At 44.6% G+C, this 24,651-nt stretch overlaps 1 protein-coding gene across 1 annotated transcript; it reads right to left on the minus strand.

Moving 5' to 3' along the window:
• Window positions 1-1,979: 1,979 nt before the first annotated feature.
• Window positions 1,980-23,337, minus strand: LOC108919969 (AT-rich interactive domain-containing protein 5B). Its single transcript, XM_018728406.2, has 10 exons — window positions 22,961-23,337; window positions 19,510-19,770; window positions 15,938-16,100; window positions 13,399-13,635; window positions 13,157-13,272; window positions 11,847-11,994; window positions 10,648-10,700; window positions 9,219-9,316; window positions 5,269-5,461; window positions 1,980-4,863 (listed from the first exon to the last, which is right to left on the minus strand). Exons 1-10 carry the CDS (start codon window positions 22,979-22,981, stop codon window positions 3,454-3,456), a joined length of 2,700 nt encoding a protein of 899 aa, XP_018583922.2. The 5' UTR covers window positions 22,982-23,337; the 3' UTR covers window positions 1,980-3,453.
• Window positions 23,338-24,651: the final 1,314 nt, after the last annotated feature.

Consider the following 24,651-nt stretch of genomic DNA (forward strand, 5'->3'; position numbering starts at 1 on the left):
TATTTGCACAATAGGGTAGCGAAGTGACGCGGTGGGTAGCGGTGGTGCTACGCAGCTCCTGGGCTGTGGGTTCGCCTCTAGCTTTCAACCCGACTCATTTTGTGCAGTTTACAGGTTTCCCCATATTTGTGTGGGTTTCCCCTTACAGTCCAAAGAGATGCGTTCCAGGTAAACTGGTGATTACTTTGCAAATTGTGTGTGTGTGTGTGTGTGTGAGATTGCCCTGTGATGGAATGGTGTCCTGTCCGAGGTGTACACTGTCTCGTGCCGTATGTTTCCAGGATAGGCTTTGGACCACCGTGACCCTGCATTGGACAAGTGGTTCTTGACAATAATAAAGTTAATAAGGGATGAATGGATATAATGATCTCCTGAAACACTGAGTTCAAAAACATCTGGACGTTTATTTCTACACAAGCTGTTGGTGAGCTTGGGCTCAGTTGACCTTAACTAGTGGTTGTGAAGGGTTAAATTACAGCGCAGCTCAACAGGCTTTGGTCCAGAATAATGAGGTAAGAGCTAAAGCACATCCCACGGTGCAGACGCTGACATCGCCAAGCCCTTTGACAGTACGCACTTCAGCAGGAATCCGGCATTTTCACTCCCATCTTTGACCTTTAGCCGCTCTGGAGACAACTTCCTGTGAATCATCGCCATCTCATTTTTCTGGGCTCCTGGGGAAGACTGGGTATGAAGAACAGGTGCATTTAGGGGAGGAAAACGTAACCTGTACCGTAAGGGTTTCAAAATGTAGGCAGGCCTGTATGATAGTAATAATAATAATAAAGATTATAACAATCATATTTTATTGAATAAAAGCCCAACAAAGAAAAAATCTGCCACAGAGAAAGTTATTAAAAATATCCCGGCAGTGGAATGCTTTCCGGGCAACTAAGTCATTACTTTCAAATGCGAAGCTCTTCTAAAATCAACCGTTCTACATTTTACGGTGTCAAAAATAAAGATAGCACTTAAAAATAGAACATTTAATGGAACGTAAAATGTAAAAATAAGAAAATGAATAATGTGGTGTGCATTACAGGGAGAGTTTGTTACGCATATTACAAAGCTGGTGGGTTTTTTATATACTGTACATAAATTTCCTTAAGTAAAAAAAAAGCATATTATATTCTGAAGCATATATGCAATGACAACACTAGTTCCAGTCATAATTAAATATGCTAAATTAATAATTGCCTGTCTAAAGCTGTAATAAAAAAATATAGGAGGAACAAAGCTCTTTCATTCTTTTTTCATTTCATCTGATTTCATTTTTGGTTTTATTTTCCCGCCACTGAAGTGTTTCCTTGAATCTCAATATTGATAAAACTGCAACACTTGGTTTTCCTTCATCTGCATTTGACAAGTGCATCTACTGCTAATTAACTAAAATCAAGTCAGTTTCCAACATCATCACCACAGCAGCATAAATTTAACAGATTATAAACTGACTGGCGGTTTTGACATTTGCCCTTTTTGCGGAGACCTCAATAGTTAGTGTTTATATTTTTTCTAAAAAGGTATATATAGTTACGATTTGAACGTTGATCGGAAAAGTTAGGTCCTGTCTCCACCTAGAGGCGACATGAGGCACTACAGCTCACTGTTATTTGCAGTACAGTACCAGTAAATGAGGTAATACACTGAAACCAAGATCGGATCAAACGTCTTAAAAAGAATCAACTCAAAAAGAGGCAAACGGATAAAGTTTTTAATATAAATATACAGTGTTAATGCACACAGAAATGACTGAGAATTTAAAAATGCACTTCAGCTACACATTGCACTACCAGAAGGCACCTGTACAGAGGCATTTCTGTCCACAGATGATTGGAATGTGGGGTGGGGGGTCACCCAAAACAGAAGGATAAAAGACACAGGCTTACAAAGACACAAACTGACCCTTAGTGGCTGTAAAGTAGTTCAAGTACTGTGGAAGGGGGACCGGGGTTAAATCTTACACTTGGGGGGGGGGGGGGGGGGGAAGAGTCCTTGACAGATGTGAATGTGGGTGTGTAATTTTTCTTTAAATTAACCTCAAACATCCCAGGAAGACCACTTACAATAACTTTACAAAATAGTTTTTAAAAAGTTAATTATAATTTAAAAGCTGTTCTATAATATTCTAGCTACACTGTAACATAAGGTACCAGACAGAAGTAACTGCCTCCAGTCTGTTTTACACCAGCTAATCTTTACAGACACGATCCTATGCATTCTCTCAAATCACATGCATAACTGAATGTAAACAAAAAGCTACAAAATGATAAAATAAAAAGTCCAATATTTCAAATATTAACGATTATAAATAGTTGAACCTAAAGAAACGCCCAGTTCAGAAAAAATCAGTATGGAATTAAATGGGTACCTACTATTAATGGCATTTGGATTTTACTCTGGTAAATCCCCTTTAAAAAGCCCTAAACATACACAACTAACACAACTTAAAAGTAAAAACAGGTATACATATTATGACATGTAAGTATTTATACTTGAAATCTGCTCAGATGGCAAAGTAAGAGCACATTGAATACAAAGAAAAATTAGTAAAAGAACAAAACATCTACTAGGTTTGTACACTGTCATGATTTCCACTCTGCACTCTGATATTGTGCAAGCCACTGTGTAACGCCATTTCATCAGTACAGGAACTGAGCTTTTCAGTCAAATAAAATGGTACACAGAACTGCAGTCCATTTGCATTCGCAGAGAAGCAGAAACGGAGAAGGAAGGAAGGATTGATCCAATGGGGGGGCATCTGCACCAGGGCTGATGCCTGTCCAGTTCATCACCACAAAATAAATAAAACAAAAATGACATGCAGTTGACCAGTGCCTGAAGCCAGAATTGGTTCAATAGAAAATAACATCTGGTTGTAGGATCACTTAGCCTCAGTAACATGCCGATATGAGAGAGAGAGCGAGAGAGAGAGAGAGAGAGAGAGAGAGAGAGAGAGAGAGAGAGAGAAAATCCATCCAAGAGCAACTGATCTGCCAAAAGCTTTCAGCTCATCCAGCATTTTCCACTACAATTAAAAACACCAAACAAGCCCCACATAAATGTATATGCAAATGTATTACAGTACTGTAGATGAAGGCCATTTGTTACAAGACAGTTTCTCAGGAACTAAAGTGATTCTGCAAAGTCATCTCAGCAACATAAATATTGCTCAAATATCCAGACAGTATATCCATACCTCTACTTGCATATGTACATTTGAAAAGATAAGATGCTATGTCAAACTAGCTACTTGTAGGACACAAAATACACACGTAATGAATACAGTGATTGATAAATTTGGAAGCATTCGCAAATTACCATTACAGCTGTAGGCTGAATCCAGCAGTAAAATACAGTAAAATCATGCGCAGCACTGAGTTATGACACAGCCGTAGTGCTACCACGGTTACACAGTTGGATGGGTTACGAGTCGCTTTTGGACACCTCTACTGGTCATTTTGTCTCAGCCAATGGGAGTGTCAGTGATGCTGTGGACACGCAGCTGGACGTTAGTGATCTTCTCTCTGAACTCGTATGAACGTCAGTGTTCCGGCACGGGTCCGAGCGACTCTGACTGGGTGGTGGCCAGCGGGGGAGAGCCTGCAGAGAGCCCGGTTGGGTGGTGTGGCAGAAAGACAACCCTGAGGAGGACCTCTTGGGATCTTCAACCACACGGCCACTGTCCAGGGAATATGGTGCACCACTTGGATCATCTTTTGCTTCTACTTGCTTGGGAAGCCCAGGGACTCGGGGGGTGCACTCCAAAACTCTGCCCCCTTCACTCTGGCTGGGAGAGGAGGACCCTGGACTCAGCCTGGCTGATCCAGCCGCACTTTCCAATCCTGTAACAAATCGGCTATCCTGGCCCTGGGCTGCGGCCCTGGCTCGCTTGGGACAGCTCAAGTCAGCAGGTTCCTCCTGGACCTCGTGGAGAAGCACAGAGTCCTTCCTCTGCTTGAGAACCTGCCCAGGGTTGTCCGAGGGGTCGACGTCCAGCTTAGTTCTCTTGGACGAGTCACCCCCGTGTCCCCTGGCCTCAGGATCTTCACCTGGCCTTTTGGCAGTACAGCGCTTGCTCAAGTTGAGGGGCAGCGCCTGCTCCTGGGCACTGGCTTGGGCTCCACCTGGGGGCTCGCAGGCCTTGCTCAGGTCCTGGGCGAGCACCTCAGACAGCCTCCTGGTGAAGGAGCTCAGCTCTGCGGGGCCAACGCGGCTCTTCATGAACTGGTGCACCTGCAGGCTGCAGTCAATATCCAAGGGGATAATCCGGAGTGGCGGCAGCACTGCAGACCTGGGCCGGGCCTCAGAGGCGCCTCCTCTCGGAGTTCCATCATTAAAACCATTCAGCGATCCCTGGGTCGGTCCCAGTTGTTCGGAGGGTTCAGTTTTGGGGTGGACAATCAGAACAGAGGGTTGGAGAACACCGGTCTCCTGGGTAGCTGTGCCAGGGCCCTGCTCAGTGGTGAGGCCCAGGCGGGTCCTGAACAGACTGATGGGGCAGAGACTGAAGGCTCCCAGGGGCCCACTGGGGCACAGGTTGACGGGCTCCTCACACGTGGTCATGACGGCCCGCTCCATCCTGGGGTGAAACAAAGCGGCATGAGGCACTGGGATGGACTGCTTTGCCCGGAGGTCCTGGCTGCTGATGATGGAGTCATTGACAGAGGACAGGTCCTGCGGAGGAGGGGTGTAGAGCGGCTGGAATGACCTGCGCCGTGAACTGGGAGGCAGCGCCCCTCGGGCAGAGTCAGGACAGGGCTTCTTGGACAGGGTTTTCGCAGTGGGCCTGGTAGATCGCTTACTTGGCGGTCTGCCCCTCCGCCGGACCTCGGCAGTCCTTGGTTTCATTGTGCTGTCCTGCATCTGAAAGGGAGAATGATTTGCATGTGAACTTCCCTTTCAACAATTGTCCGTTTCTCAATGTCAACTCCAAGAGCCATCCATCCATTATCAATCATTGCTTGTCCACTGCAGGGTTGTGGTGGTCAATCGAGCCTATCCTGGAAGCATAGGGCACGAGGGCACGATACATCCTGGAAGGTACACCAGTCCATCACAGGGCACTCGTAAAAAATCATTCACTCACACATACATGCACACTATGGGAAAAGCCAGAAACCCCAGGAAAAGGACTGCTGCAGTCATCACCCTAAAGCACCAAAATGACTGAGGTCCTGAGCACTAGGATATGACTTCAGTCACCTTTGCATGATCTTAACCCACTGCAGATGAGCACTGCCAGGGACAGCACACAGGCCACACACTCACTGGACATGTCTCGCCATTCATTTTCTTCTTTGAAGGGACCTGGCTCTCCCTCCCCTTCTGCAGTTCACTGCTCTTTCTAGATGCCACAGGCCCCTGGCTTTGGGAGTATTCACGGCTTCCTCCACCTCCTGCACCGCCTGCACTTCCGGAACCTCCTCCACCTTTCAGGTGCTGCTCATACGCCAGCATGAGTCTAGAGGGTGGGAACACACAACCAAGGCATCAAACCCCAAAGCTGCTGAATTCACATGCTTTCAGGTTCTGTGCCACAGCGTTCTGCATTACTCATTTTGCGCCATAATTTTGCCTTGTCTAACATTTAAAAAAATTACAGTGTATTCCACAACTAAACTTACATATTGAGTGGATGTGACTTGTGAGGCTGACCAAGTTTCTTCTGGAATTATTTAATAATGTTTCTGAACACAATGTACCAGGCTATGATCGTCGGTGATCTAAATTTGTACTGTTTTACTGACTATTACTGTTTTACGGTATCAAAACCCATAAGGTCAATAGACTAACATGGTTCTATGTGATATTTGGCTCCACATGCTGTGTCAATTTCCAAATCCACATGTACAAAATGAGTATTCATTATTCATCCATCCATCCATCTTCCTCCGCTTTTATCCGGGGCCGGGTCGCGGGGGCAGCAGTCCGAGCAGAGTACTCCAGACCTCCCTCTCCCCGCACACCTCCTCCAGTTCCTCTGGGGGAACCCCAAGGCGTTCCCAGGCCAGCCGGGAGACATAGTCTCTCCAACGTGTCCTGGGTCTGCCCCGAGGCCTCCTCCCAGTGGGACAAGCCCGGAGCACCTCCCCAGGGAGGCGTCCAGGAGGCATCCGGAACAGATGCCCGAGCCACCTCAACTGGCTCCTCTCGATGCGGAGGAGCAGCGGCTCTACTCCGAGCTCCTCCCGGGTGACTGCGCTCCTCACCCTATCCCTAAGGGTGCGCCCAGCCACTCTGCGGAGGAAACTCATTTCTGCCGCTTGTATCCGCGATCTCATTCTTTCGGTCATGATCCAGAGTTCATGACCATAGGTGAGGGTAGGAACGTAGATCGACTGGTAAATTGAGAGCTTCGCCTTACGACTCAGCTCCCTCTTCACCACAACAGACCGGTACAATGACCGCATTACTGCAGACGCCGCACCGATCCGTCTGTCGACCTGCCGCTCCATTTTTCCCTCACTCGTGAACAAGACCCCAAGATACTTAAACTCCTCCACTTGAGGGAGCAACTCCCCCCTAACCCGGAGGGAGCAATCCACCTTTTTCCGACTGAGAACCATGGCCTCGGATTTGGAGGTGCTGATTCTCATCCCCGCCGCTTCGCACTCGGCTGCAAACCTCCCCAGTGCACGCTGCAAGTCTTGACTTGATGAAGCCAACAGGACCACATCGTCCGCAAAAAGCAGAGACGAGATCTCGCGGCCACCAAAACAGACACCCTCCGTTCCCTGACTGCGCCTAGAAATTCTGTCCATAAAAATAATGAACAGAATCGGTGACAAAGGGCAGCCCTGGCGGAGTCCAACATGCACCGGGAACAGGTCTGACTTACTGCCGGCAATGCGAACCAAGCTCCTGCTCCGGTCATACAGGGAACGAACAGCCTGTAGCAACAAGCCCTGAACCCCATAATCCTGAAGTACCCCCCACAGGATGCCACGAGGGACACGGTCGAATGCCTTCTCCAGGTCCACAAAACACATATGGACTGGTTGGGCAAACTCCCACGAACCCTCCAACACCCTAGTGAGGGTATAGAGCTGGTCCAGTGTTCCACGGCCAGGGCGAAAACCGCATTGCTCCTCCTGAATCCGAGGTTCGACTATCGGTTGGATTCTCCTTTCCAGTACCCTGGCATAGACTTTCCCAGGGAGGCTAAGGAGTGTGATCCCCCTGTAGTTGGAACACAATCTCCGGTCCCCCTTCTTAAAAAGAGGGACCACCACCCCGGTCTGCCAGTCCAGAGGCACCGTTCCCGAACTCCACGCGATGCTGCAGAGGCGTGTCAGCCAAGACAGCCCCACAACATCCAGAGACTTGAGAAACTCGGGGCGGATCTCATCCACCCCCGGAGCCTTGCCACCGAGGAGTTTTTTGACTACCTCAGCAACTTCAGCCAGGGTAATGGACGAGTCCCCCTCCGAGTCCCCAGCCTCAGCTTCCTCTACGGAAGGCGTGTCGGAGGGATTGAGGAGATCCTCAAAGTACTCCTTCCACCGCCCGAGAACATCCTCAGCTGAGGTCAGCAGCGCACCACTTCCACTGTAAACAGTGTTCGTGGAACACCGCTTCCCCCCTCTGAGTCGCCGGACGGTTTGCCAGAATCTCTTTGAGGCCGACCGAAAGTCTTCCTCCATGGCCTCACCGAACTCCTCCCAAGCCCGAGTTTTTGCCGCGGCGACTGCCAGAGCCGCGCTCCGTTTGGCCCGTCGGTACCCGTCAGCTGCTTCAGGAGTCCCATGAGCCAGCCAGGCCCGATAGAACTCCTTCTTCAGCTTGACGGCATCCCTTACTTCCGGTGTCCACCACCGTGTTCGGGGATTGCTGCCGCGACAGGCACCGGAGACCTTATGGCCGCAGCTCCGAACAGCCGCACCGACAATGGAGGAGCGGAACATAGTCCATTCAGACTCAATGTCCCCCACCTCCCTCGGGACCTGGTTGAAGCTCTGTCGGAGGTGGGAGTTGAAGACCTCTCTGACAGGGGCCTCCGCCAAACGTTCCCAACAGACCCTCACTATGCGTTTGGGCCTGCCAGGTCTGTCCAGCTTTTTCCCCCGCCATCGAATCCAACTCACCACCAGGTGGTGATCAGTTGACAGCTCAGCCCCTCTCTTCACCCGAGTGTCCAAGACATATGGCCGAAGGTCAGAAGAAACGACTACAAAGTCGATCATCGACCTCCGACCTAGGGTGTCCTGGTGCCAAGTGCACTGGTGGACACCCTTATGCATGAACATGGTGTTCGTTATGGATAAACCGCGACTAGCACAGAAATCCAATAACAACTCACCGCTCGGGTTCAGATCAGGGAGGCCGTTCCTCCCAATCACGCCCCTCCAGGTATCACTGTCGCTGCCCACATGGGCGTTAAAGTCCCCCAGTAGAACGACAGAGTCCCCAGTGGGAGCGCTTTCCAGCACGCCCCCCAGGGACTCTAAAAAGGCCGGGTACTCTACACTGCCGCTAGGCGCATAAGCACAAACGACAGTGAGAGACCGTTCCCTGACCCGAAGGCGTAGGGAGATGACCCTCTCATCCACCGGGGTAGACTCCAACACATGGCGGCTGAACTGGGGGGCTATTAATAAGCCCACACCAGCCCGCCGCCTCTCACCTTGAGCAACGCCAGAATAGTGGAGAGTCCACCCTCGATCGAGTAGAGTGGTTCCAGAACCCAAGCTGTGAGTGGAAGTGAGCCCGACTATATCTAGACGGTATCTCTCAACTTCCCGCACCAGCTCAGGCTCCTTCCCCGCCAGTGAGGTGACATTCCAAGTCCCAAAAACCAGAGTTGGCGCCCGAGGTTTGGGTCGGCCGGGCACTCGGCCCCGACCACCACCCAAATCACAATTATTCATTCATGAATTCATTATTCATCAATGAATATTATACAGTATTAAAGGATTCATAGGCAATTACCTGTACTATAAATGTTATTACTGTACTTTAAATCAGTATTATTTTAACATGAGTGATGTGTGAAATTAGTGAAAAACAAAACCCTTTTGTACAACGTTGCATCCTTGCATGTTAACTGTTTATATAACCTTATGGTCTGTATAATAAAGTACAAGGTGGAACTGAGCTCTGTCATAAGTGGAGGGCCACTTGTAACTATCCTTTACTGCCACGAGGGACTGAGCGATACCCAGAGAGGGGTTCAACAGCCAAAAGCAGGGCATCATTCGGACATGGGGCGCAAGACTCACCTCTCATAGTGCCTCCGGGTGCAGGTGGCAGCACTCGTGCTCCCTGGGCTGCCCCCCAGCTCGTTGTACACCTGTTTCCACAGTCTCTCTGATGTCACCTGAGGGTGGAACCACACAGAGGGTTTCACCTCAAGGAATAATGAAAAATGAACCACACCATCTTGGGTTTGCCATGCACCACACAATCCCAGAGTTTGAACACAGTATTCACTGCCCTTTTAATGAATAATTCACAAACTCTGGTGTACTCAAGTCCAAAAAGGACTGAGAAATTTAACTATGACTGTCATCCAAATATCAACAGAAGTACAACTACCCAACTCACTGAGGTAAGGTGTAAACAAGTAATGGCCACGTTAACATTATTTACAGCACAAGCACTACAGACACAGGCACCCCTACATACAAACACAGTCGCACAGGAAGTCTGTTCATAACCTTTGTTATTTGTAACTTCAAAGTAAATTTTGCCACCAATTCACAATCAACAGAAGGTGAGTAACAAAGGAGCTCCTAAAGTTAACGTTAGATTCTATAAAAACATAGATCATGCTATAACTTTATTTTTACTATTTAAATTTTCTCATTAACTGACTTACATTAAAAAAAAACCTTAAGTTGAAAGCTTTAAAATAAGTAAAAATATCTTCTCTCCTCCAGTTCCTATGCAGTGGTGATTGCTGCATTTACACTTACTCATATAGCTGATGCTTTTTTCCAAAGCGACTTACAATGTTAAGTTACTTATTATTTACCCATCTATAAATTATATTTGCGTTTATTCATTTCCGGTAATACCTTTCTCCAAAGCAATGTATGGTTTGTACACTAAGCTACTCAGAGTGATTTACTCATTTAAGTTTGTTCATTTAAATGAACTTAGAATGTCAAGCTACTTACAATCATTTACCTATTTGTACAGCTGGGTAATTTTACTGGAGCTATTTAGGGTAAGTACCTTGCTTAAGAGTAGTAGAGCTGAAGGCAACTTTCCTCATCTTGCAGTCAATCACTGCAGATCACACTCTGATTGGCTGTTTTTTACTGACATCTATTGGCCCGTCACGTAAATACAGGCCAGATTTGCTTCATATACAGACATTTCAAATAACACAAAGATAAAAACCTGAAAATGTACACTTGTAACTACTGTGTATAGTTTGAGCAGTGTACATTGTAATAGCACAAAGGTATCAACTGAAGCAGCAAAAAAAATCTTTTGTAATGTTTTTAATGAGTCAAGTGAAAGAAACCACAGCATGAGCAACCCCTCGCAACTGTACTCTGCAAGAGGGAGCCATGAGGTCCACAGAATCTCCACCGAAATAAAGCACGTGAAAGGAGCCAAAAAGCTGTTGGTCTATTAACAACTTAGTAAAAATAGAAATATGGGACAACAAATTGTTTCATCCTAGAGCACTCCACTTACCCGCTCGTAACCTCCCAGCTTTTTCACGGTGGAGAATAGGAGGAACAGGTCAACTGTGGAAACAGCAACACATCAGTCACAATGTTCACATATGCTGGCAGTGGTTCTTTTTTAGCAAACAAAAACATAGCTGAAGGCAGGAAGGTTCATGGGAATTCACTGCCTTCAGTTATGACAAAAAATTGCGTATCCTTCCTGACTCTGCTGCATTATAACATGGAAAGAGGGCTGACTGAACATTAATGCTTTGTTGTATGCTGCTCGGGGGCGTGGTGGCACAGTGGGTTGGACCGGGTCCTGCTCTCCAGTGGGTCTGGGGTTCAAGTCCCGCTTGGGGTGCCTTGCGACGGACTGGCGTCCCGTCCTGGGTGTGTCCCCTCCCCCTCCGACCTTATGCCCTGTGCTGCTGGGTAGGCTCCGGGAACCCGTATGGGACAAGCGGTTCAGAAAATGTGTGTGTGTGTGTGCATGTGTATGCTGCTTTAGGGAGAAATGTCAGCCACATGACTAAATGCAACTATAAGTGATGGCATCAGATATTACTAGTGTAAGTGGAGTTACATGGAGAATGTTTTAATGAGTGAGTGGTGATGAAGTCACGCTGGCCCTACCCTTCAATGCAATTATCTAGTCCCACAGTCTGAAAAATTAAACACAATCAAACAGAATGTGAATGTTTCTACTCCATAGCCTCAAGGAACAGGTCACTCCATGACAAGAGGCTGTGAGCTCCGAATAAACTATCTACAGAAAACAGTCAGCAGGTGGCATAGTGGTTATAGCCACCACCTTCAACTCCAAGGATCAAACTCCTAATCCCATCTCCTGCTGCTTTATCATTGAGCAAGACTTTTATTATCAGCTGAACATGTCAAAAGTTGCTCAGCTGTATAAATAAGCAGCTTAACATCATAAATCGCTTTGAAGAAACTTGAGCTAAACCAAAAAACTTTAGTCTAAGATTCCATATGGGTTATTTTCATCGACAACAAAAAAAAAGAGGAAAAGTCAATATGCCATATGGTTCCTATAATATGTACATCACGACTCAGGGAAGGTCCTTGTCTTTATGGCCACACGGGTGTGTGTTGGGGTCTTACAGATGTGACACTGGTATGGGGAGATGTCTTGACATTAAGTGCAGCAGAGTATCAGCAAGAGAAGTTGTTCAAATGGCACCACCAAAGGGAGGAACTCACTTTTCTTGAAGCCCAGATTGGGCACCTTGCCTATGGGTGAACCCCTGCGCTCCATGAAGACGTACAGCTGATCGAGGAAGTGTTGCTCCTCAGGATGGGGCAGCCAGCTTCCCTCACAGGGCAGCTCCACACTGCCCATGACACTCTCCTGCCGAGGCCACAGAGACACTCATGGTTAGGAAACCGGGTAGCAGTCTCTCTGGGCAAAGACAAGAACTGGAAGAACTGACAGTGAAGAGGAATGCTCTGACCTAAAGTATTATAGAGGATTGGGTTTGACTATTTTGACATTTATCTTGTTGCGTGAAACACATTGGGCAAATACACACATTGTCTGAACCGCTTATCCCATACGGGGTCGCGGGGAACCGGAGCCTAACCCGACAACTCAGGGTGTAAGGCTGGAGGGAGAGGGGACACACCCAGGACGGGACGCCAGTCCATCGCAAGGCACCCCAAGCAGGACTTGAACCCCAGACCCACCAGAGAGCAGGACCTGGTCCAACCCACTGCACCACCACACCCCCCTATTAAGCAAATAATGAAACAAATTAAGTACTAGTGGAGTATTAAAAGTTTTGTATTGCATTAAGCAAAATTTCAGTACAACTAGCAAAGGGGAAAGACTCAACTAAATAAATAAAGAGGAGTAATGAAATTGTGTCTATTTGCTGTTCACTATCGGCCCGTGGACCTTCTTCAGAATCCGATTCTTCCGAATTGCTGGCTGAACATGAATCGGATTCAGAACCGCTGATGTGTCATCCTACAAAATTGTCACCTGTGCCGAATTCTGGTAAAATTCAACACATGTGGTGCCAGCAATGATAAACAATGATGCAACCCAATTTTCAAACTGTTAAACTTTAGGAGGGCAGGGTAATGTCTCACAATCGAGGAAATACAGCATTTAAGGAGCAAATCAATTTGTACTGGAAACTGATAGATACTGGGAGGACAGTCGCAATAAATTGCACAAAATTTTCAAATCCAGTTCTGTGTGTGGTCTCTCCAAGCTTCCCCGTGGTCAAGTGTGTTTCTCCCAGGTCCACCAAATGGACGACTGAGTGATCGGATATGTGAATTTTTCATAGAACTCTAATAAGACACAGCATAGCACTTAAAGACTGATAAAGTCACTGTAAATCATTCAGTACACAAATTTTACTCTGCAAGTTGCCCCCAACAACAGGGTAACAGTCAGTGACACTAGGATATTTTCATGGCATGATCACTGAAGAATCTGGTCATGAACACTTTCTTCTTATCCATAACTCGGGCAATTAAGTACACTAGACGCACAGACATGCCTTCATTCTCTCTATCCAGGATGCCACCGACTGGTTGTGGTTCTCTTGGTCCAGTCCTTTCCCATCCCTACCCCGTCTCTTGCGCGGTCGTCCTTTGAGGCTGAGAGACGTGCACCCTGGGAACAGAGTCACACACACTGAACACCACACATGTTCTCCCATTACTGTTCTTACAAAATTAATTATTTTTGATGTTAATTATGTTAAGGAACATTAAGCAGTCTCTTTTGTGCTTTACACACCCAAGTGTGTCCAGACACTGGTGTTGCTGTCTAGGGTGGGGTGGTTGAAGGTGTCACGGCAGTACAGGACCCAGGTGTTGTGGGGGGACACCCGCATCCCGCCCAGTGCCAGCAGGTGTGGGTCCTGCAGTCTGGGGTAGCCAGCACGGTCCTGGAGGCGCCTCTGCAGGGAGCGAAAGCGGCAGTACTGGGGGTAGCTGAGCACTTTCACTCGCCACTGCTCCTGGGAAGCTGCACCTGCAGAAAGAACATGCCAACAGCCTGTGAGAATAAACACGCAGAGCAGGGACTCCGGAGGACAGACGTGAAGACGCTACTACTTTGATTAGCTGAGGACTTAAAATGGGACACTGCAAAGCAACTTTGAATGTCACTGTCAAACAAACATCATCATCATCATCATCATCACTCAGCCCAATTCAGCTTAGGAATTCTCATTTATACAGCTGCGTTTACTGTAATTATTTAGGCTAAATACTTGATTTACTAGTACCACAGGACAGTCCCTCAGTGGAACTCAAGCAATATACCTCCACTTTTTCATTTATCTACATTTACTCACACAGCAGGCGCTTTTCTCCAAAGCAAACAAACACCTCAGAGAAATACTGTTTCATGGCTGTAACCAATATGCTGCTTACACGGCACCATCTACCCTCAGTCATCTGTTTATTACTGTTTAGTGGACGATTTTGTCCGAGACAACATGGCATTAGTTTTGGACTGTAAGCTCTTTGCTGTGATTTAAACATTTATAATGTTTAAATTTATAACATTTATTCTGGGTAATTTTTCCTGGAGTAATGCACTCTTTAGTACTACAGTAGTAGCGGGGATATGAACCCAGGCACTTTCAATGCAAGAAAGTGTGTCTAATCACAACACTATCTGCTGCCCCTTCTGTTATTTTTTAAATTAAGGAGCAGCTGGTAACACAGTGGTTTGAGCTGTTGCCTTTGGACCCAAAGGTGACAGATTTAAATCCAACTTCCAGCTATAGTAACTTTGAGCAAGGTACTTACCCTAGAAACTGTCCAGCTGTATAAATGGGTAAATAATTTTAAGTAGCTTAACACTGTAAGTTGTTTTGGAGAAAAGCATCACACACACACACACACACACACACACACACATTTTCAGAACCGCTTGTCCCATACGGGGTCACGGGGAACCGGAGCCTACCCGGGAACACAGGGCGTAAGGCCGGAGGGGGAGGGGACACACCCAGGACGGGACGCCAGTCCGTCGCAAGGCACCCCAAGCGGGACTCGAACCCCAGACCCACCGAAGAGGAGGACTGCGGTCCAACCCACTGCGCCATCAGTTAAATGAATACATGTAAATCGAGTTTTGGCTTTTTTTGAATTGGTTTTACATTTACATTTAATCATTTAGCAGACGCTTTTCTCCAAAGCAACGTACATCTCAACAAAAATACAATTTGTGCCTTACATTAAGAGAAACAGACTTGGCTGCAGACATGTCATTCTTAACTAAACCTAGTTTGTTACTTTTCACTTGATGCACTGATGTTCATCGCTCGAGTAGGTTTTATGCACAGCACAGGGTCAAAACAGCATGCGGATTGACAGTACATCAAGGAAAAACTAATTACTTCCACATACATAGAGTGAGGGCTCAGAGTCAAAAGGTTATCATTTATCACAGGTGTGATCATGTAGCACTTTCTAATAAGTTCCAGAAGGATGTCCAGATATTCCAGAATTCACTGGACTGGTCATGCAAATGAAATTTTTCCAGTGTAAGACATTTAAACACTTCAGTCTTTCACATGTTTACAGAGGAAGTTTCAGGTGTACAATATTAAAATATATTAATTATATTAATTAAAGGTTTCTTGGATCGTTGTAGGAACCCCAGTACTATTACTGTTAATACTCTGTTCACTCCCCCCCAGTTCCACTGACCAACCAGAGATCACATTTACATTTATTAATTTAGCAGATGCTTTTCTCCAAAGCAACCTAGATTTCACAGAAAATACAATTTCTGCATTACATTAGGAGAAAGTGACATAGTTGCAGACGCTTCCTTCACCATATGCGCCAATGTTCATCGCACAAGTAACTGCATGAAACTTTACCAGAATATCGCTGATTCTTAATCACTTTCCTAGTTTTGTTTTTTTTTTTTTGAGATACATATAAACATTTATGTTACATTGCAGGAGTAGATGTAAAAAGGATTGAGCCAGGCATGATGTTATAGTGTATGAACATTTGTACCTTACATGAGCAAAGTGAATCTGGAAGAGGTGAGTTTTAAGACCCTTTTTAAATGTGGACAAAGATTCAGCAGTTCTGAGTGAGAGGGGGAGGTCGTTCCACCAGAACGGAGCCAGAACCAAGAACCTTCGTGCTTTACCTTTTGTGTGTGGGACCACCAAGCGGGCAGATGTGGAAGAGCATAGCAGTCTGGTTGGGGTGTAGCGGATGATCCAAGTCTTGTAGATAGCTGGAAGCAGTTCTATTGCTGCATGCATCACCAATGAGGATCACTCAGGTTGTGGTCTACATACCATCATATTTCCCATCCAGAGTCCCAGAGGTGCCTGAAGTGGCGGCGAACACGTGCTGGACACCCCGGCACCTCCCCTTCCAACTTGCCGGCTCTGGACACGCCCACTTGACAAGGTCCTCGATGCGGATGACGATCTTCTTTGACACAGCCAGGACCTCATCCTGTAGGGCAGCAAACAGGAAAGGAGGACATGGATTTCAAGTCCTGAACAAGATTCCCCGATTTACTTCAGTAAAAACATTTAACTGTATGAATCATTATGTGGCTAACTAAGTTTGGACTATCACCATTCCAGCTTCCTTTTCAGTCGTTGAAGGGTAACTTTCAGTGCAAAGGCTTCTCACGTTGTGAAGGGTCGAGTTACAGGTTTTTAAAGATACAAAAATTTTCCACTCGTTTTTAATTGAATAATTTGCTTCACTTTTCTATTTTTTCAGTTTCTACCAACAGCCATGCAAACACTGCCTGTGTTTATCTGCTCAGCCAACAGAGAGCAGTAAAGCAGACCCAAATACAAATATTTACTTAACTGATGCTTTTTTGATGTCATACTACAGCATTTCAGCAGCTGGGTAATTTTTACTAGAGAATTTCAGGGTAAATGCCTTGATCAAGGGTACCATAGGAAAAGGTAGAAGCCAAACCTGTGAACTCTGAGTCTAAGGCATCACTCTTAACCACTGTGACACCTGCTGTGTGAGAATTAATTCAACTCCGTTGCAGTGTTTACAGCTCCTGTCTGGTGTCAAGTGTGATCAATATAAGGATGAAGACAGGTACATTTTTATAGGACAAACTGAACCAACAATTGGCACCACTGGGGCTTGTGGAGACAATTTACATTTATCAAATAAAAACATTATTTTTATGTACCTTAAAGTTAAAATACAAAATGTCTTTTTAAAATATGTTAAAGCCATTAAAAGCCATATCCAAAACTTTTGGAGAACATCTTCAGTAAATAAATTATCCGACATTTGCATTTCTAACCTTTTATTGATTGTGACCTGGCTGTAAAAACAAGTGGTTAAACAAAGAAATTTTATTAGGAACAGACTTCTGGTTCCAGCTGCGGGCCTAGTGGAGTGTGGGCCTATTCAATGGGCTTCAAATGTCCCACAGTCAACTTAAACATTGACTATGCTGTCACTGGACCGAGAAAAAAATGAAAGTAGAGTTAACATGTGGGAATTTTGACAAAATCTGCATGGTATGTACTGTGAGAATGCTCCAGTCTTCAAACACAGCAGCAACAGAAAGAAAACACCTACTGTACATCAGCATATTGGACACATCATTTCATTTGAGACAAACAACATTCCCCTTTACACAAATTACACATCTCGTCTTTACATCTGCTCAACATCACGAAAATCCTCGCAGATGCAGTTTTGTTCCTCAGCCAACATTTTTCTCGCCTTAACTTTTCAGCAATACTCTGACCCTTGTTACAAAACAATCGTAATGCATTGTCATGGTGAGGGCGGCACAGTTTGACGTTAAATCTCTGTTCTTCCCTTCCATCTTAGAAAAATAATTCAAGTCACTCCACTTCTTTTCAAAGTCAAGTCAAACACAGGACTTCTGCTAACAGCTGCAGACAAAACTTTTGTGCTCTTAATGAGATGGAAAAATGTTCACTGTGGAAATACCCCGATTCCACAAACACGGTTACATGCGCATTACATAACCCAACCACATCATAACTGAACTCAATCCAAAAAAGAAATCAGATCCTATTAAGGGACGACATCAAGCCTCTGTGAATGGATTAACATCCACAAATACTAAGAGGTGGGGAGTTTTTTAAAAAAAAAAAACTAGTAAAACAACTCTAGCTAGTTAAAAATTACTCAAAAATACACTCCCAAAAACTACTTGTGTAAAGGACAAAGTGTCACATTAAAGAAAAAAACAGATCAAGTTGCTTTGATTCAAAATGATGAAGGTTAATTTCATTCCTTTATTTTAAAATAAACATCCATAAAACACAACCTCTGTGTTTCTGACAATCTTGATTACAAGGTGTGAAATTTGTATCGGAATATTAATATCTGTTGGGAAATGTCTTATAACTCTGTCCAAAAATTAAATGTTTATTTGCGAATCTTCACTGACAGTTACAATCAAATCAAAATACTTGGGCCAAGTAATACTCTGATAAAATTTAAAGGATTTCCAGGATTTCAAGCTGAATAAGTTTCTACCATACTATACAAATGCAATTTAGATACAAAATGTCATTTCTTATTATGAGCTATACAGTTAAGAAATAAAATAAGAGGAACTCAGCCAATAACTTAGTCCAACAATGAAGGCAAACTTATGAATTCAACTCTCACAATATGAAAAAACTTCTTAAACTTAAGGGTGATAAACATAAGAGTGCAAGTGGGGAAGCACAGCGGCACAGCAGGTAGCACTGCTGTCTCACAGTACCTGGGTGGTGCAAGAGGATGTGGGTTTGATCCCTGCTCAGTCTATGAGGAGTCTGCATGTTCTCCCTCTGTCTGTGTGGGTTTCCTCCCACAGTCCAAAGACATGCTGTTCAGGTTCACCAGTGGTGTGTGAGTGACAGAGAGAGTGTGTTCCACCGATGTATGGATGAGTGACCCAGTGTAAGTAGTGTATCTAGCAGTGTAAGTCACCTTGGTGAATAAGGTGTGTGGGCTCATAACACTACATAGAGTTTGTTGGAAGTTGCTTTGGAGAAAAGCATCTGCTAAATATGTAAATCTAAGTACAATTTTTACACTTCACATTTATTCATTTAGCAGATGCTTTTCTCCAAAGCAACGTACATCTCAGAGAAAATACAATTTGTGCATTACATGAGGAGAAAGAGAGACGGTTGCAGACGTGTGATTCTTAAGTAAACGTAGTTTGTTTCTTTCCATTTTATGCACCGCTGTTCATCGGACAAGTAGGTGCACAAAACTCAGGATAGACTAATCCGGATCAATTTTTTTTTTGGTAAAAGGTACACAAACATTTACATACAACACAGGAGTAGCTTCTGTGTAAAGGCTTATCTGGGCATGATCATAAAAGTTACGGTGCATGAACATTTACACTGTACATGAGCTTCAGAGATCATGGGCATAGTGAGTCCAGAAAAGGTGAGCTGTCATTTTTTTTCTTTACAAACATACTTGAAAAATTAAGAAACACAGAGGTCAAGAAATAACTGAAAACTACATTTCTAGAGAAATTTTACTTAAGTAAGGGAATAAATGTAAGTCATTACAACCCACCTCTGTGAATATGACAACAGGGATGAACTGCCCTGCCATTTACCCTTCTACACCAGGCTGGAGCCAATATGGTCTTCCGATGTGCAGCGCCTATTGGTTTGTGCTCAATCTCTGAGATCAGAGGTGGGATCTGCATCGTTACCTCAAGTCATCTCAAACCCATTTACATCAATCACCGAGCACTATGAACTCTAAGGCTGAGATAAAATACGCATCACTTGAAACATACCACAGCGCTCCAAATGTTCAACCGAAAAGCCAGCATTCACTGAATTTAACCCTAGCAGGGTTCTGGCTCTCGAGGACCCCATCTCACCTCTCCGTGCTCCGACATCCGGCCTTTCGGAGTGTCTTCAGGCAGAAAGTAGAGCCTCGAACTGGCTAGCTGGTGACGCTGAGCACGGTCCTCCCACAGCAGAGCGACCTCAGCAATGCACACGGGCTCTTGAGGGGCACACCGCACAAAGTAGAAGTCGCCGAGCTTCCAGACTGCAGCCCTGCTGTCGCCCTCTGGCCGACAGCTGAAGGACCTGTAGAAGGCGAAGGACCCACGTAGACAGCAGGGGGCGCCCAACCACTGCACAATAAAGAGACAGGAGCCATGGTAAAAGAGGGACCTCCCCAGCCTGCCACCCATGCCTCCTCAAAGAAGAGACATGAGACACTACCATCCTGCTTACTAAACTACACGACAAGGGTCACAAGGGGGTCAGTCAACTTTCCTTTACATAATCACTCATTCTGTTTGGTTTCCAGTTTCTGTAAGAGTATACCAGCAAGTTGAAGTAAAAAAATAAAAAAAAAAGTGCATTGATGTAATTAAATATCGTATCACATTTAATTACTGTCGCTCACTGGACTAGTAGATTCTTTATCCAAAGCAATCTGAGAATTAAATTTCAACAGCTGGTAGTGAACTGGTTACAGCTGCTGCCTTTGAACCCATAAATTGCAAGTTCAAATCCCACCTTCTGCTGTAGTACCCTTGAGCAGAGTACTGGCCGTACAAATTTCTCCAGTTAAAATTACCCAGCAATAAATGGGTAAATAACTGAGTACCTTACATTTAAATTTATTCATTTAGCAGATGCTTTACTCCAAAGTGACGTACATCTCAGCAAAAATAACAACACTGGAATTGGCTTTGGAGAAAAGCATCAGCTAAATGAATACATATAAATGTATATACATTAGCAGTTTGAGGTAAGTACCTTGATCAAGCACACCCAGAATGGGGCTTGAGCCAGCAACCTTTATGTTACAAATCCAAAATTGTAACTGCTAACATGCATAGTAGCCTTTACATTTTTGACGTCTTTATCCAAGGCAGCCTTCAATGTTAGATAATCATTTTTGCACTCATTTACCCATTTACCTAACAGGGTAATTTTATTTCATCAGCTCAGGGCAAATACCTCTGTTCAGGGCAAACAGCTCTAACCACTGCATTACCTGCTGCACTCATACAATACCTATTATTAAAACAATATAATAAGCTACACACAAAGCATCTCAAAACAGATCTATGTAAGACCAATAATACTGAGTATAACTAAATATTTATATGTACACTAGGATTTACTTGTATATTATCTATAAATCTCAGTGTAATTCAGATGCTGTGATTTTATGTTTAGATTATTTTCTGTGCAATCCTCATAGTGGTTTAATTCCTCTTAGGAAGTTACCATCCAGTCACATTAAATGCTTTTCTTGTAGGTCCAGAATATCAGTAACAGAGGAAGCACGTATAAATAAAGACCAGCATACAGTCAATTATAGGTATAGTGGAACGGCAGCCCAGAAATGGGCCATACTTTCAGCACTCGATCACACTCCGTTCCACACACTCTTTCACATGACAGAAATTAAAACTGGGCATTTTTAACAGGCTCACAAGGCGGATTGGAGCCCGAGATCCCTGCATTCCTCAACAAAACTTCTCAACAGTCTCTCTCTCTCTGTCACACACACACACACACACACACACACACACACACAGAGCACGCGGCCATCTTTGAATGCTCACACAACACCCACATGTCTGCTTTCCAAACAAGCCCTGCATATCTACCATTTATTTTAATTATTTCTAATCAAGCAGTGATAAATACTAAACAGAGCTCCAAACAGACTTCTCCAAAAAGTACCACCCCAAACACTCACAAAAACACATTCCACTCTATTAATCCACTTAAAACAGCAGCTAATACACATGCGTTTTACATTTTTTTCCACTGTCAGCACACGATTTAAATAGTGTCACATCTGACATCAGAAGCTACTTAAGGTTCAATCCGTGCTTTTAATTCCATCTCAAGATTATTAATGTTTGAAAAAAGTTGCAGTACCATGATTTAAAAGTAGTAATTTTCAGCTTTGTTGATATGAAATGACTTAAGATTTACTTTCGAGACAAGATAGTTTAGAGCACTGCGTTAAGTAGCGGGCAACATTCACATTCCGCCGCTGCGTTCAAACACGGATTTATTATTGTTACATATGTATATATTTTAGTAACAATATGACAAACTGTACTTTTCCACAAGAGGTGCGCCGCCCAGTGGCGAGATGATGCAAGTGACTGCGGGACAAAACCAGAAAACAGTGGAGTCCGAAAAAAATTATAAATATGGGCGATTTAAAAGCAAAGTTTGCCGTTTCCCCCCCACACTGTGTTCTCCGGTGTTAATAACACATTTTTTAATAACCAAACAATACCAGGAGAGGACATGATGTCACAAAACATTCTTTACACGTGACCTTGGAGTTTAAATTAATATGTAAAAATATTTGGAATTAATATCAAAAACTACAGTGAATATGAACTGCGAGTTTTTTTTTTCCTTTTTGAATTTTCAAATAGAGGTTAAAATTATGAAAAAAAAAAAGCTACATAAATATTAAACACAACTTATAATAATAAACTTTGACGACAATACAAACTCAGCACCGCTGGTCCAGTCCAGTTCTGATTTGGCCTGTAATATTTCAATAAAGTTCTGGTTATAGAAACCGTTTCCAAATATGTCAGAAGTGTGTTCGATAAGTTATGTAAAGGCGGATGAGCGATATTATTGGCGTGAAAAGTGCGGCACGAAACGGCCATTTGTAGCGCAGTGAATGGGGGCACCGGCGCGCGCACTGCCTACAAAATAAAATTTCCAATCGAAAATATTACACGATGCAGGACCACAAAAGACCAGCGCCGAAACATTTTTAAAAAGTCGCCTCTCCACACACACTCTGTGTGTGTGTACGTACGTGGGGTGGGGGTGGGGGTGCCGGGTACAGTCGACACGACACACAAAGAAATTAATCATTAACTCTCCGCACTTACAAACCCGCTTGCAATTCTTTTTTTTCTTTTTTTTTTCTTTTTTTACATAAAAATGTGCTTAATATCGCCCAATTTCTCGGCGCCCTTCCTGGCGGCACACTTCCGAAATTTTTACAGCGAAAATATTAATTCATATTTTCTAAATTGGTACTGAAAGAAGTTTGAAATTTCAGAAGAAGTGCCTCAGCCAGAGCAGAGGCAGCTCGCTGGACCGAGTGGCGACAACAAACAAAGTTGATATTATAATACGTTTAAAAAATATATTCAATATTGTGTGTCAAATTCTCTCGCGGTCGCTCTAAAGTCAATTATTAGGGATTAATTAAGCGAGATTAAAGTGAACGAAATTAAGTGAGATATTAAATGTTTGTTAGGGGTCGTCCTGCTGCTGCTGCTGAAGCCCAGCGGTGAGTGAGCGTCTCTTCACCTGGATCGCGTTGTGCTCCATCGCCGCCGCGCATTCCGCGCTCTCGCGTCCGGGTCACAACGAACCGAACCGAACCGAACCGCCAGTCGGCCCTTCGCAATGCACTGCCCCGCACCCGCACCGGACCGGACTGGACCGGCACGCAAAACAACCGCAGCTGCGCGAGGGGAACAGCGTCGCAAAGCCCCCCTCAGTCAGTCTCGCTCCCGGTTCTCCTCTCGCTCTTTTTTTGTGGAAATAGGACAGGATCTAGGTGTGGCCAAATTCACTTCGCCAAAAGTTCACAACTCATCGATACGAAGAAGCCTGTTGCATTTCCCACGTCTCGGTCTGAAAAGATACCCCTCCTGTATCAAAAGTGTCATATAATTTTTTTTTTTTTTTTTTTTTTTTTTTTTAAAGTTTGGTTTTCTTTTCCCCCCTCCCTCTCTTTTTTTTCCGTCGGTCTGCTCCAAAATGAACAGTATATTAACCCTTTCCGAGCTGCGTGAATGGCCCCGCGCGACGAAGGCACCGAGCATGCGTGGGCGGAGGGGGGCGCGAGACGCGGGGATCGCCACAAACTTTAGCGCCTTGCGCAGCTGGGCTGGGGAGGGGGGTGTGAAATCGAGGGACACGGGCAGTGTTTATATTGTGTATAGTTGTGAGGCACTTTAAATGGAATGTTCCGATGCAACAACGTGTCGACTGTCCTCGCTGTACGTTACTTTGTATGAACATGTTTCAATCAGGGTGCTATTATTATTTTATCACATCGTGTAATTCACGTTCCAATTGGATTCTCAGAAGTGCGTCGCGTGGCAGCGCGATCGTGTTCTCCTTCTCTCTGTTCTTTTGTTGACATAATCGGCACAAAGTTTAAATTGGGGATCTATGAAATTAAAATGGCTCTTTCTCCGGAGGGAGGGTAATATGACTAACTCACGGTGTGTCTTTCCCTCTGATACCATAAAGAGTGTAACATCAGTGCATGAGCGTAATCCGGGTACTTCAGCTTCCGTTCCGGAAGTGTCCTGTGAGAAATGTTCTCCATGAAATTAACTGTAAAATGTCTTTAAATAAACGTCCCGTGAAAAATTCCATGTGAAAGTTACTGTAAAAACGCCTCGTGACAAATGTCCTGTGAAAATGTATGAAATGTACTCTAAAAATGTCTTTTATTTTTCATTTTAATGTGTTGCTGTAAAAATTCCTTTTAAATGTCCTGAGAAATGTTCTATATGAAATGTACTGTAACATGCCATTTAATACCCCGTGATGTCTTAAGAGGTGTCCCATGAGAAATGTCCTGTATTAAACTTACTGTAAAAATGAACATAGAAATACATAAAAACTGTCCTGTAATACATTTCCTTCAAGAAACATCCAGTATATATCCAGTATGAACTGCTCTATAAGAAATGCCCTGCAAGTTTGAGAAATGTGTAAAATGCATGCACTGGGTTTGTTGAGATGTGAAGTGGCTCAAGGTGGGTGACCCGTTTCCCACAGCTACAGGAATGGAAATGGACACGAGCGGGACGAGCACTGGGTCAGCTACAGGAAATGGAAACCGACAGGGCTGGAGTGAAGAGGACACATGATGCCAATAGGTGGTTGAGGATCCTCCGCACACATGATGGACATCCATGGCGACCATCCTCAGCCATGAACTCCAGGAGTTCAAGGGCTTCCCATGCATGGGGGGCTGA

Source organism: Scleropages formosus, chromosome 14 (genome assembly GCF_900964775.1).
Source record: "Scleropages formosus chromosome 14, fSclFor1.1, whole genome shotgun sequence".
Lineage (NCBI taxonomy): Eukaryota > Metazoa > Chordata > Actinopteri > Osteoglossiformes > Osteoglossidae > Scleropages > Scleropages formosus.

What these genes read in the sequence shown, in the direction of transcription:
- LOC108919969 (XM_018728406.2), bottom strand. Translation starts at nt 22,981, where the DNA reads ATGGAGCACAACGCGATCCAG. An exon ending in GGATGTCGGAGCACGGAGAG is followed by an intron (nt 16,101 to 19,509) that starts GTGAGATGGGGT and finishes GCTGCCCTACAG; the next exon opens with GATGAGGTCCTGGCTGTGTC. An exon ending in CCTGGATAGAGAGAATGAAG is followed by an intron (nt 11,995 to 13,156) that starts GCATGTCTGTGC and finishes TGGCCTCGGCAG; the next exon opens with GAGAGTGTCATGGGCAGTGT.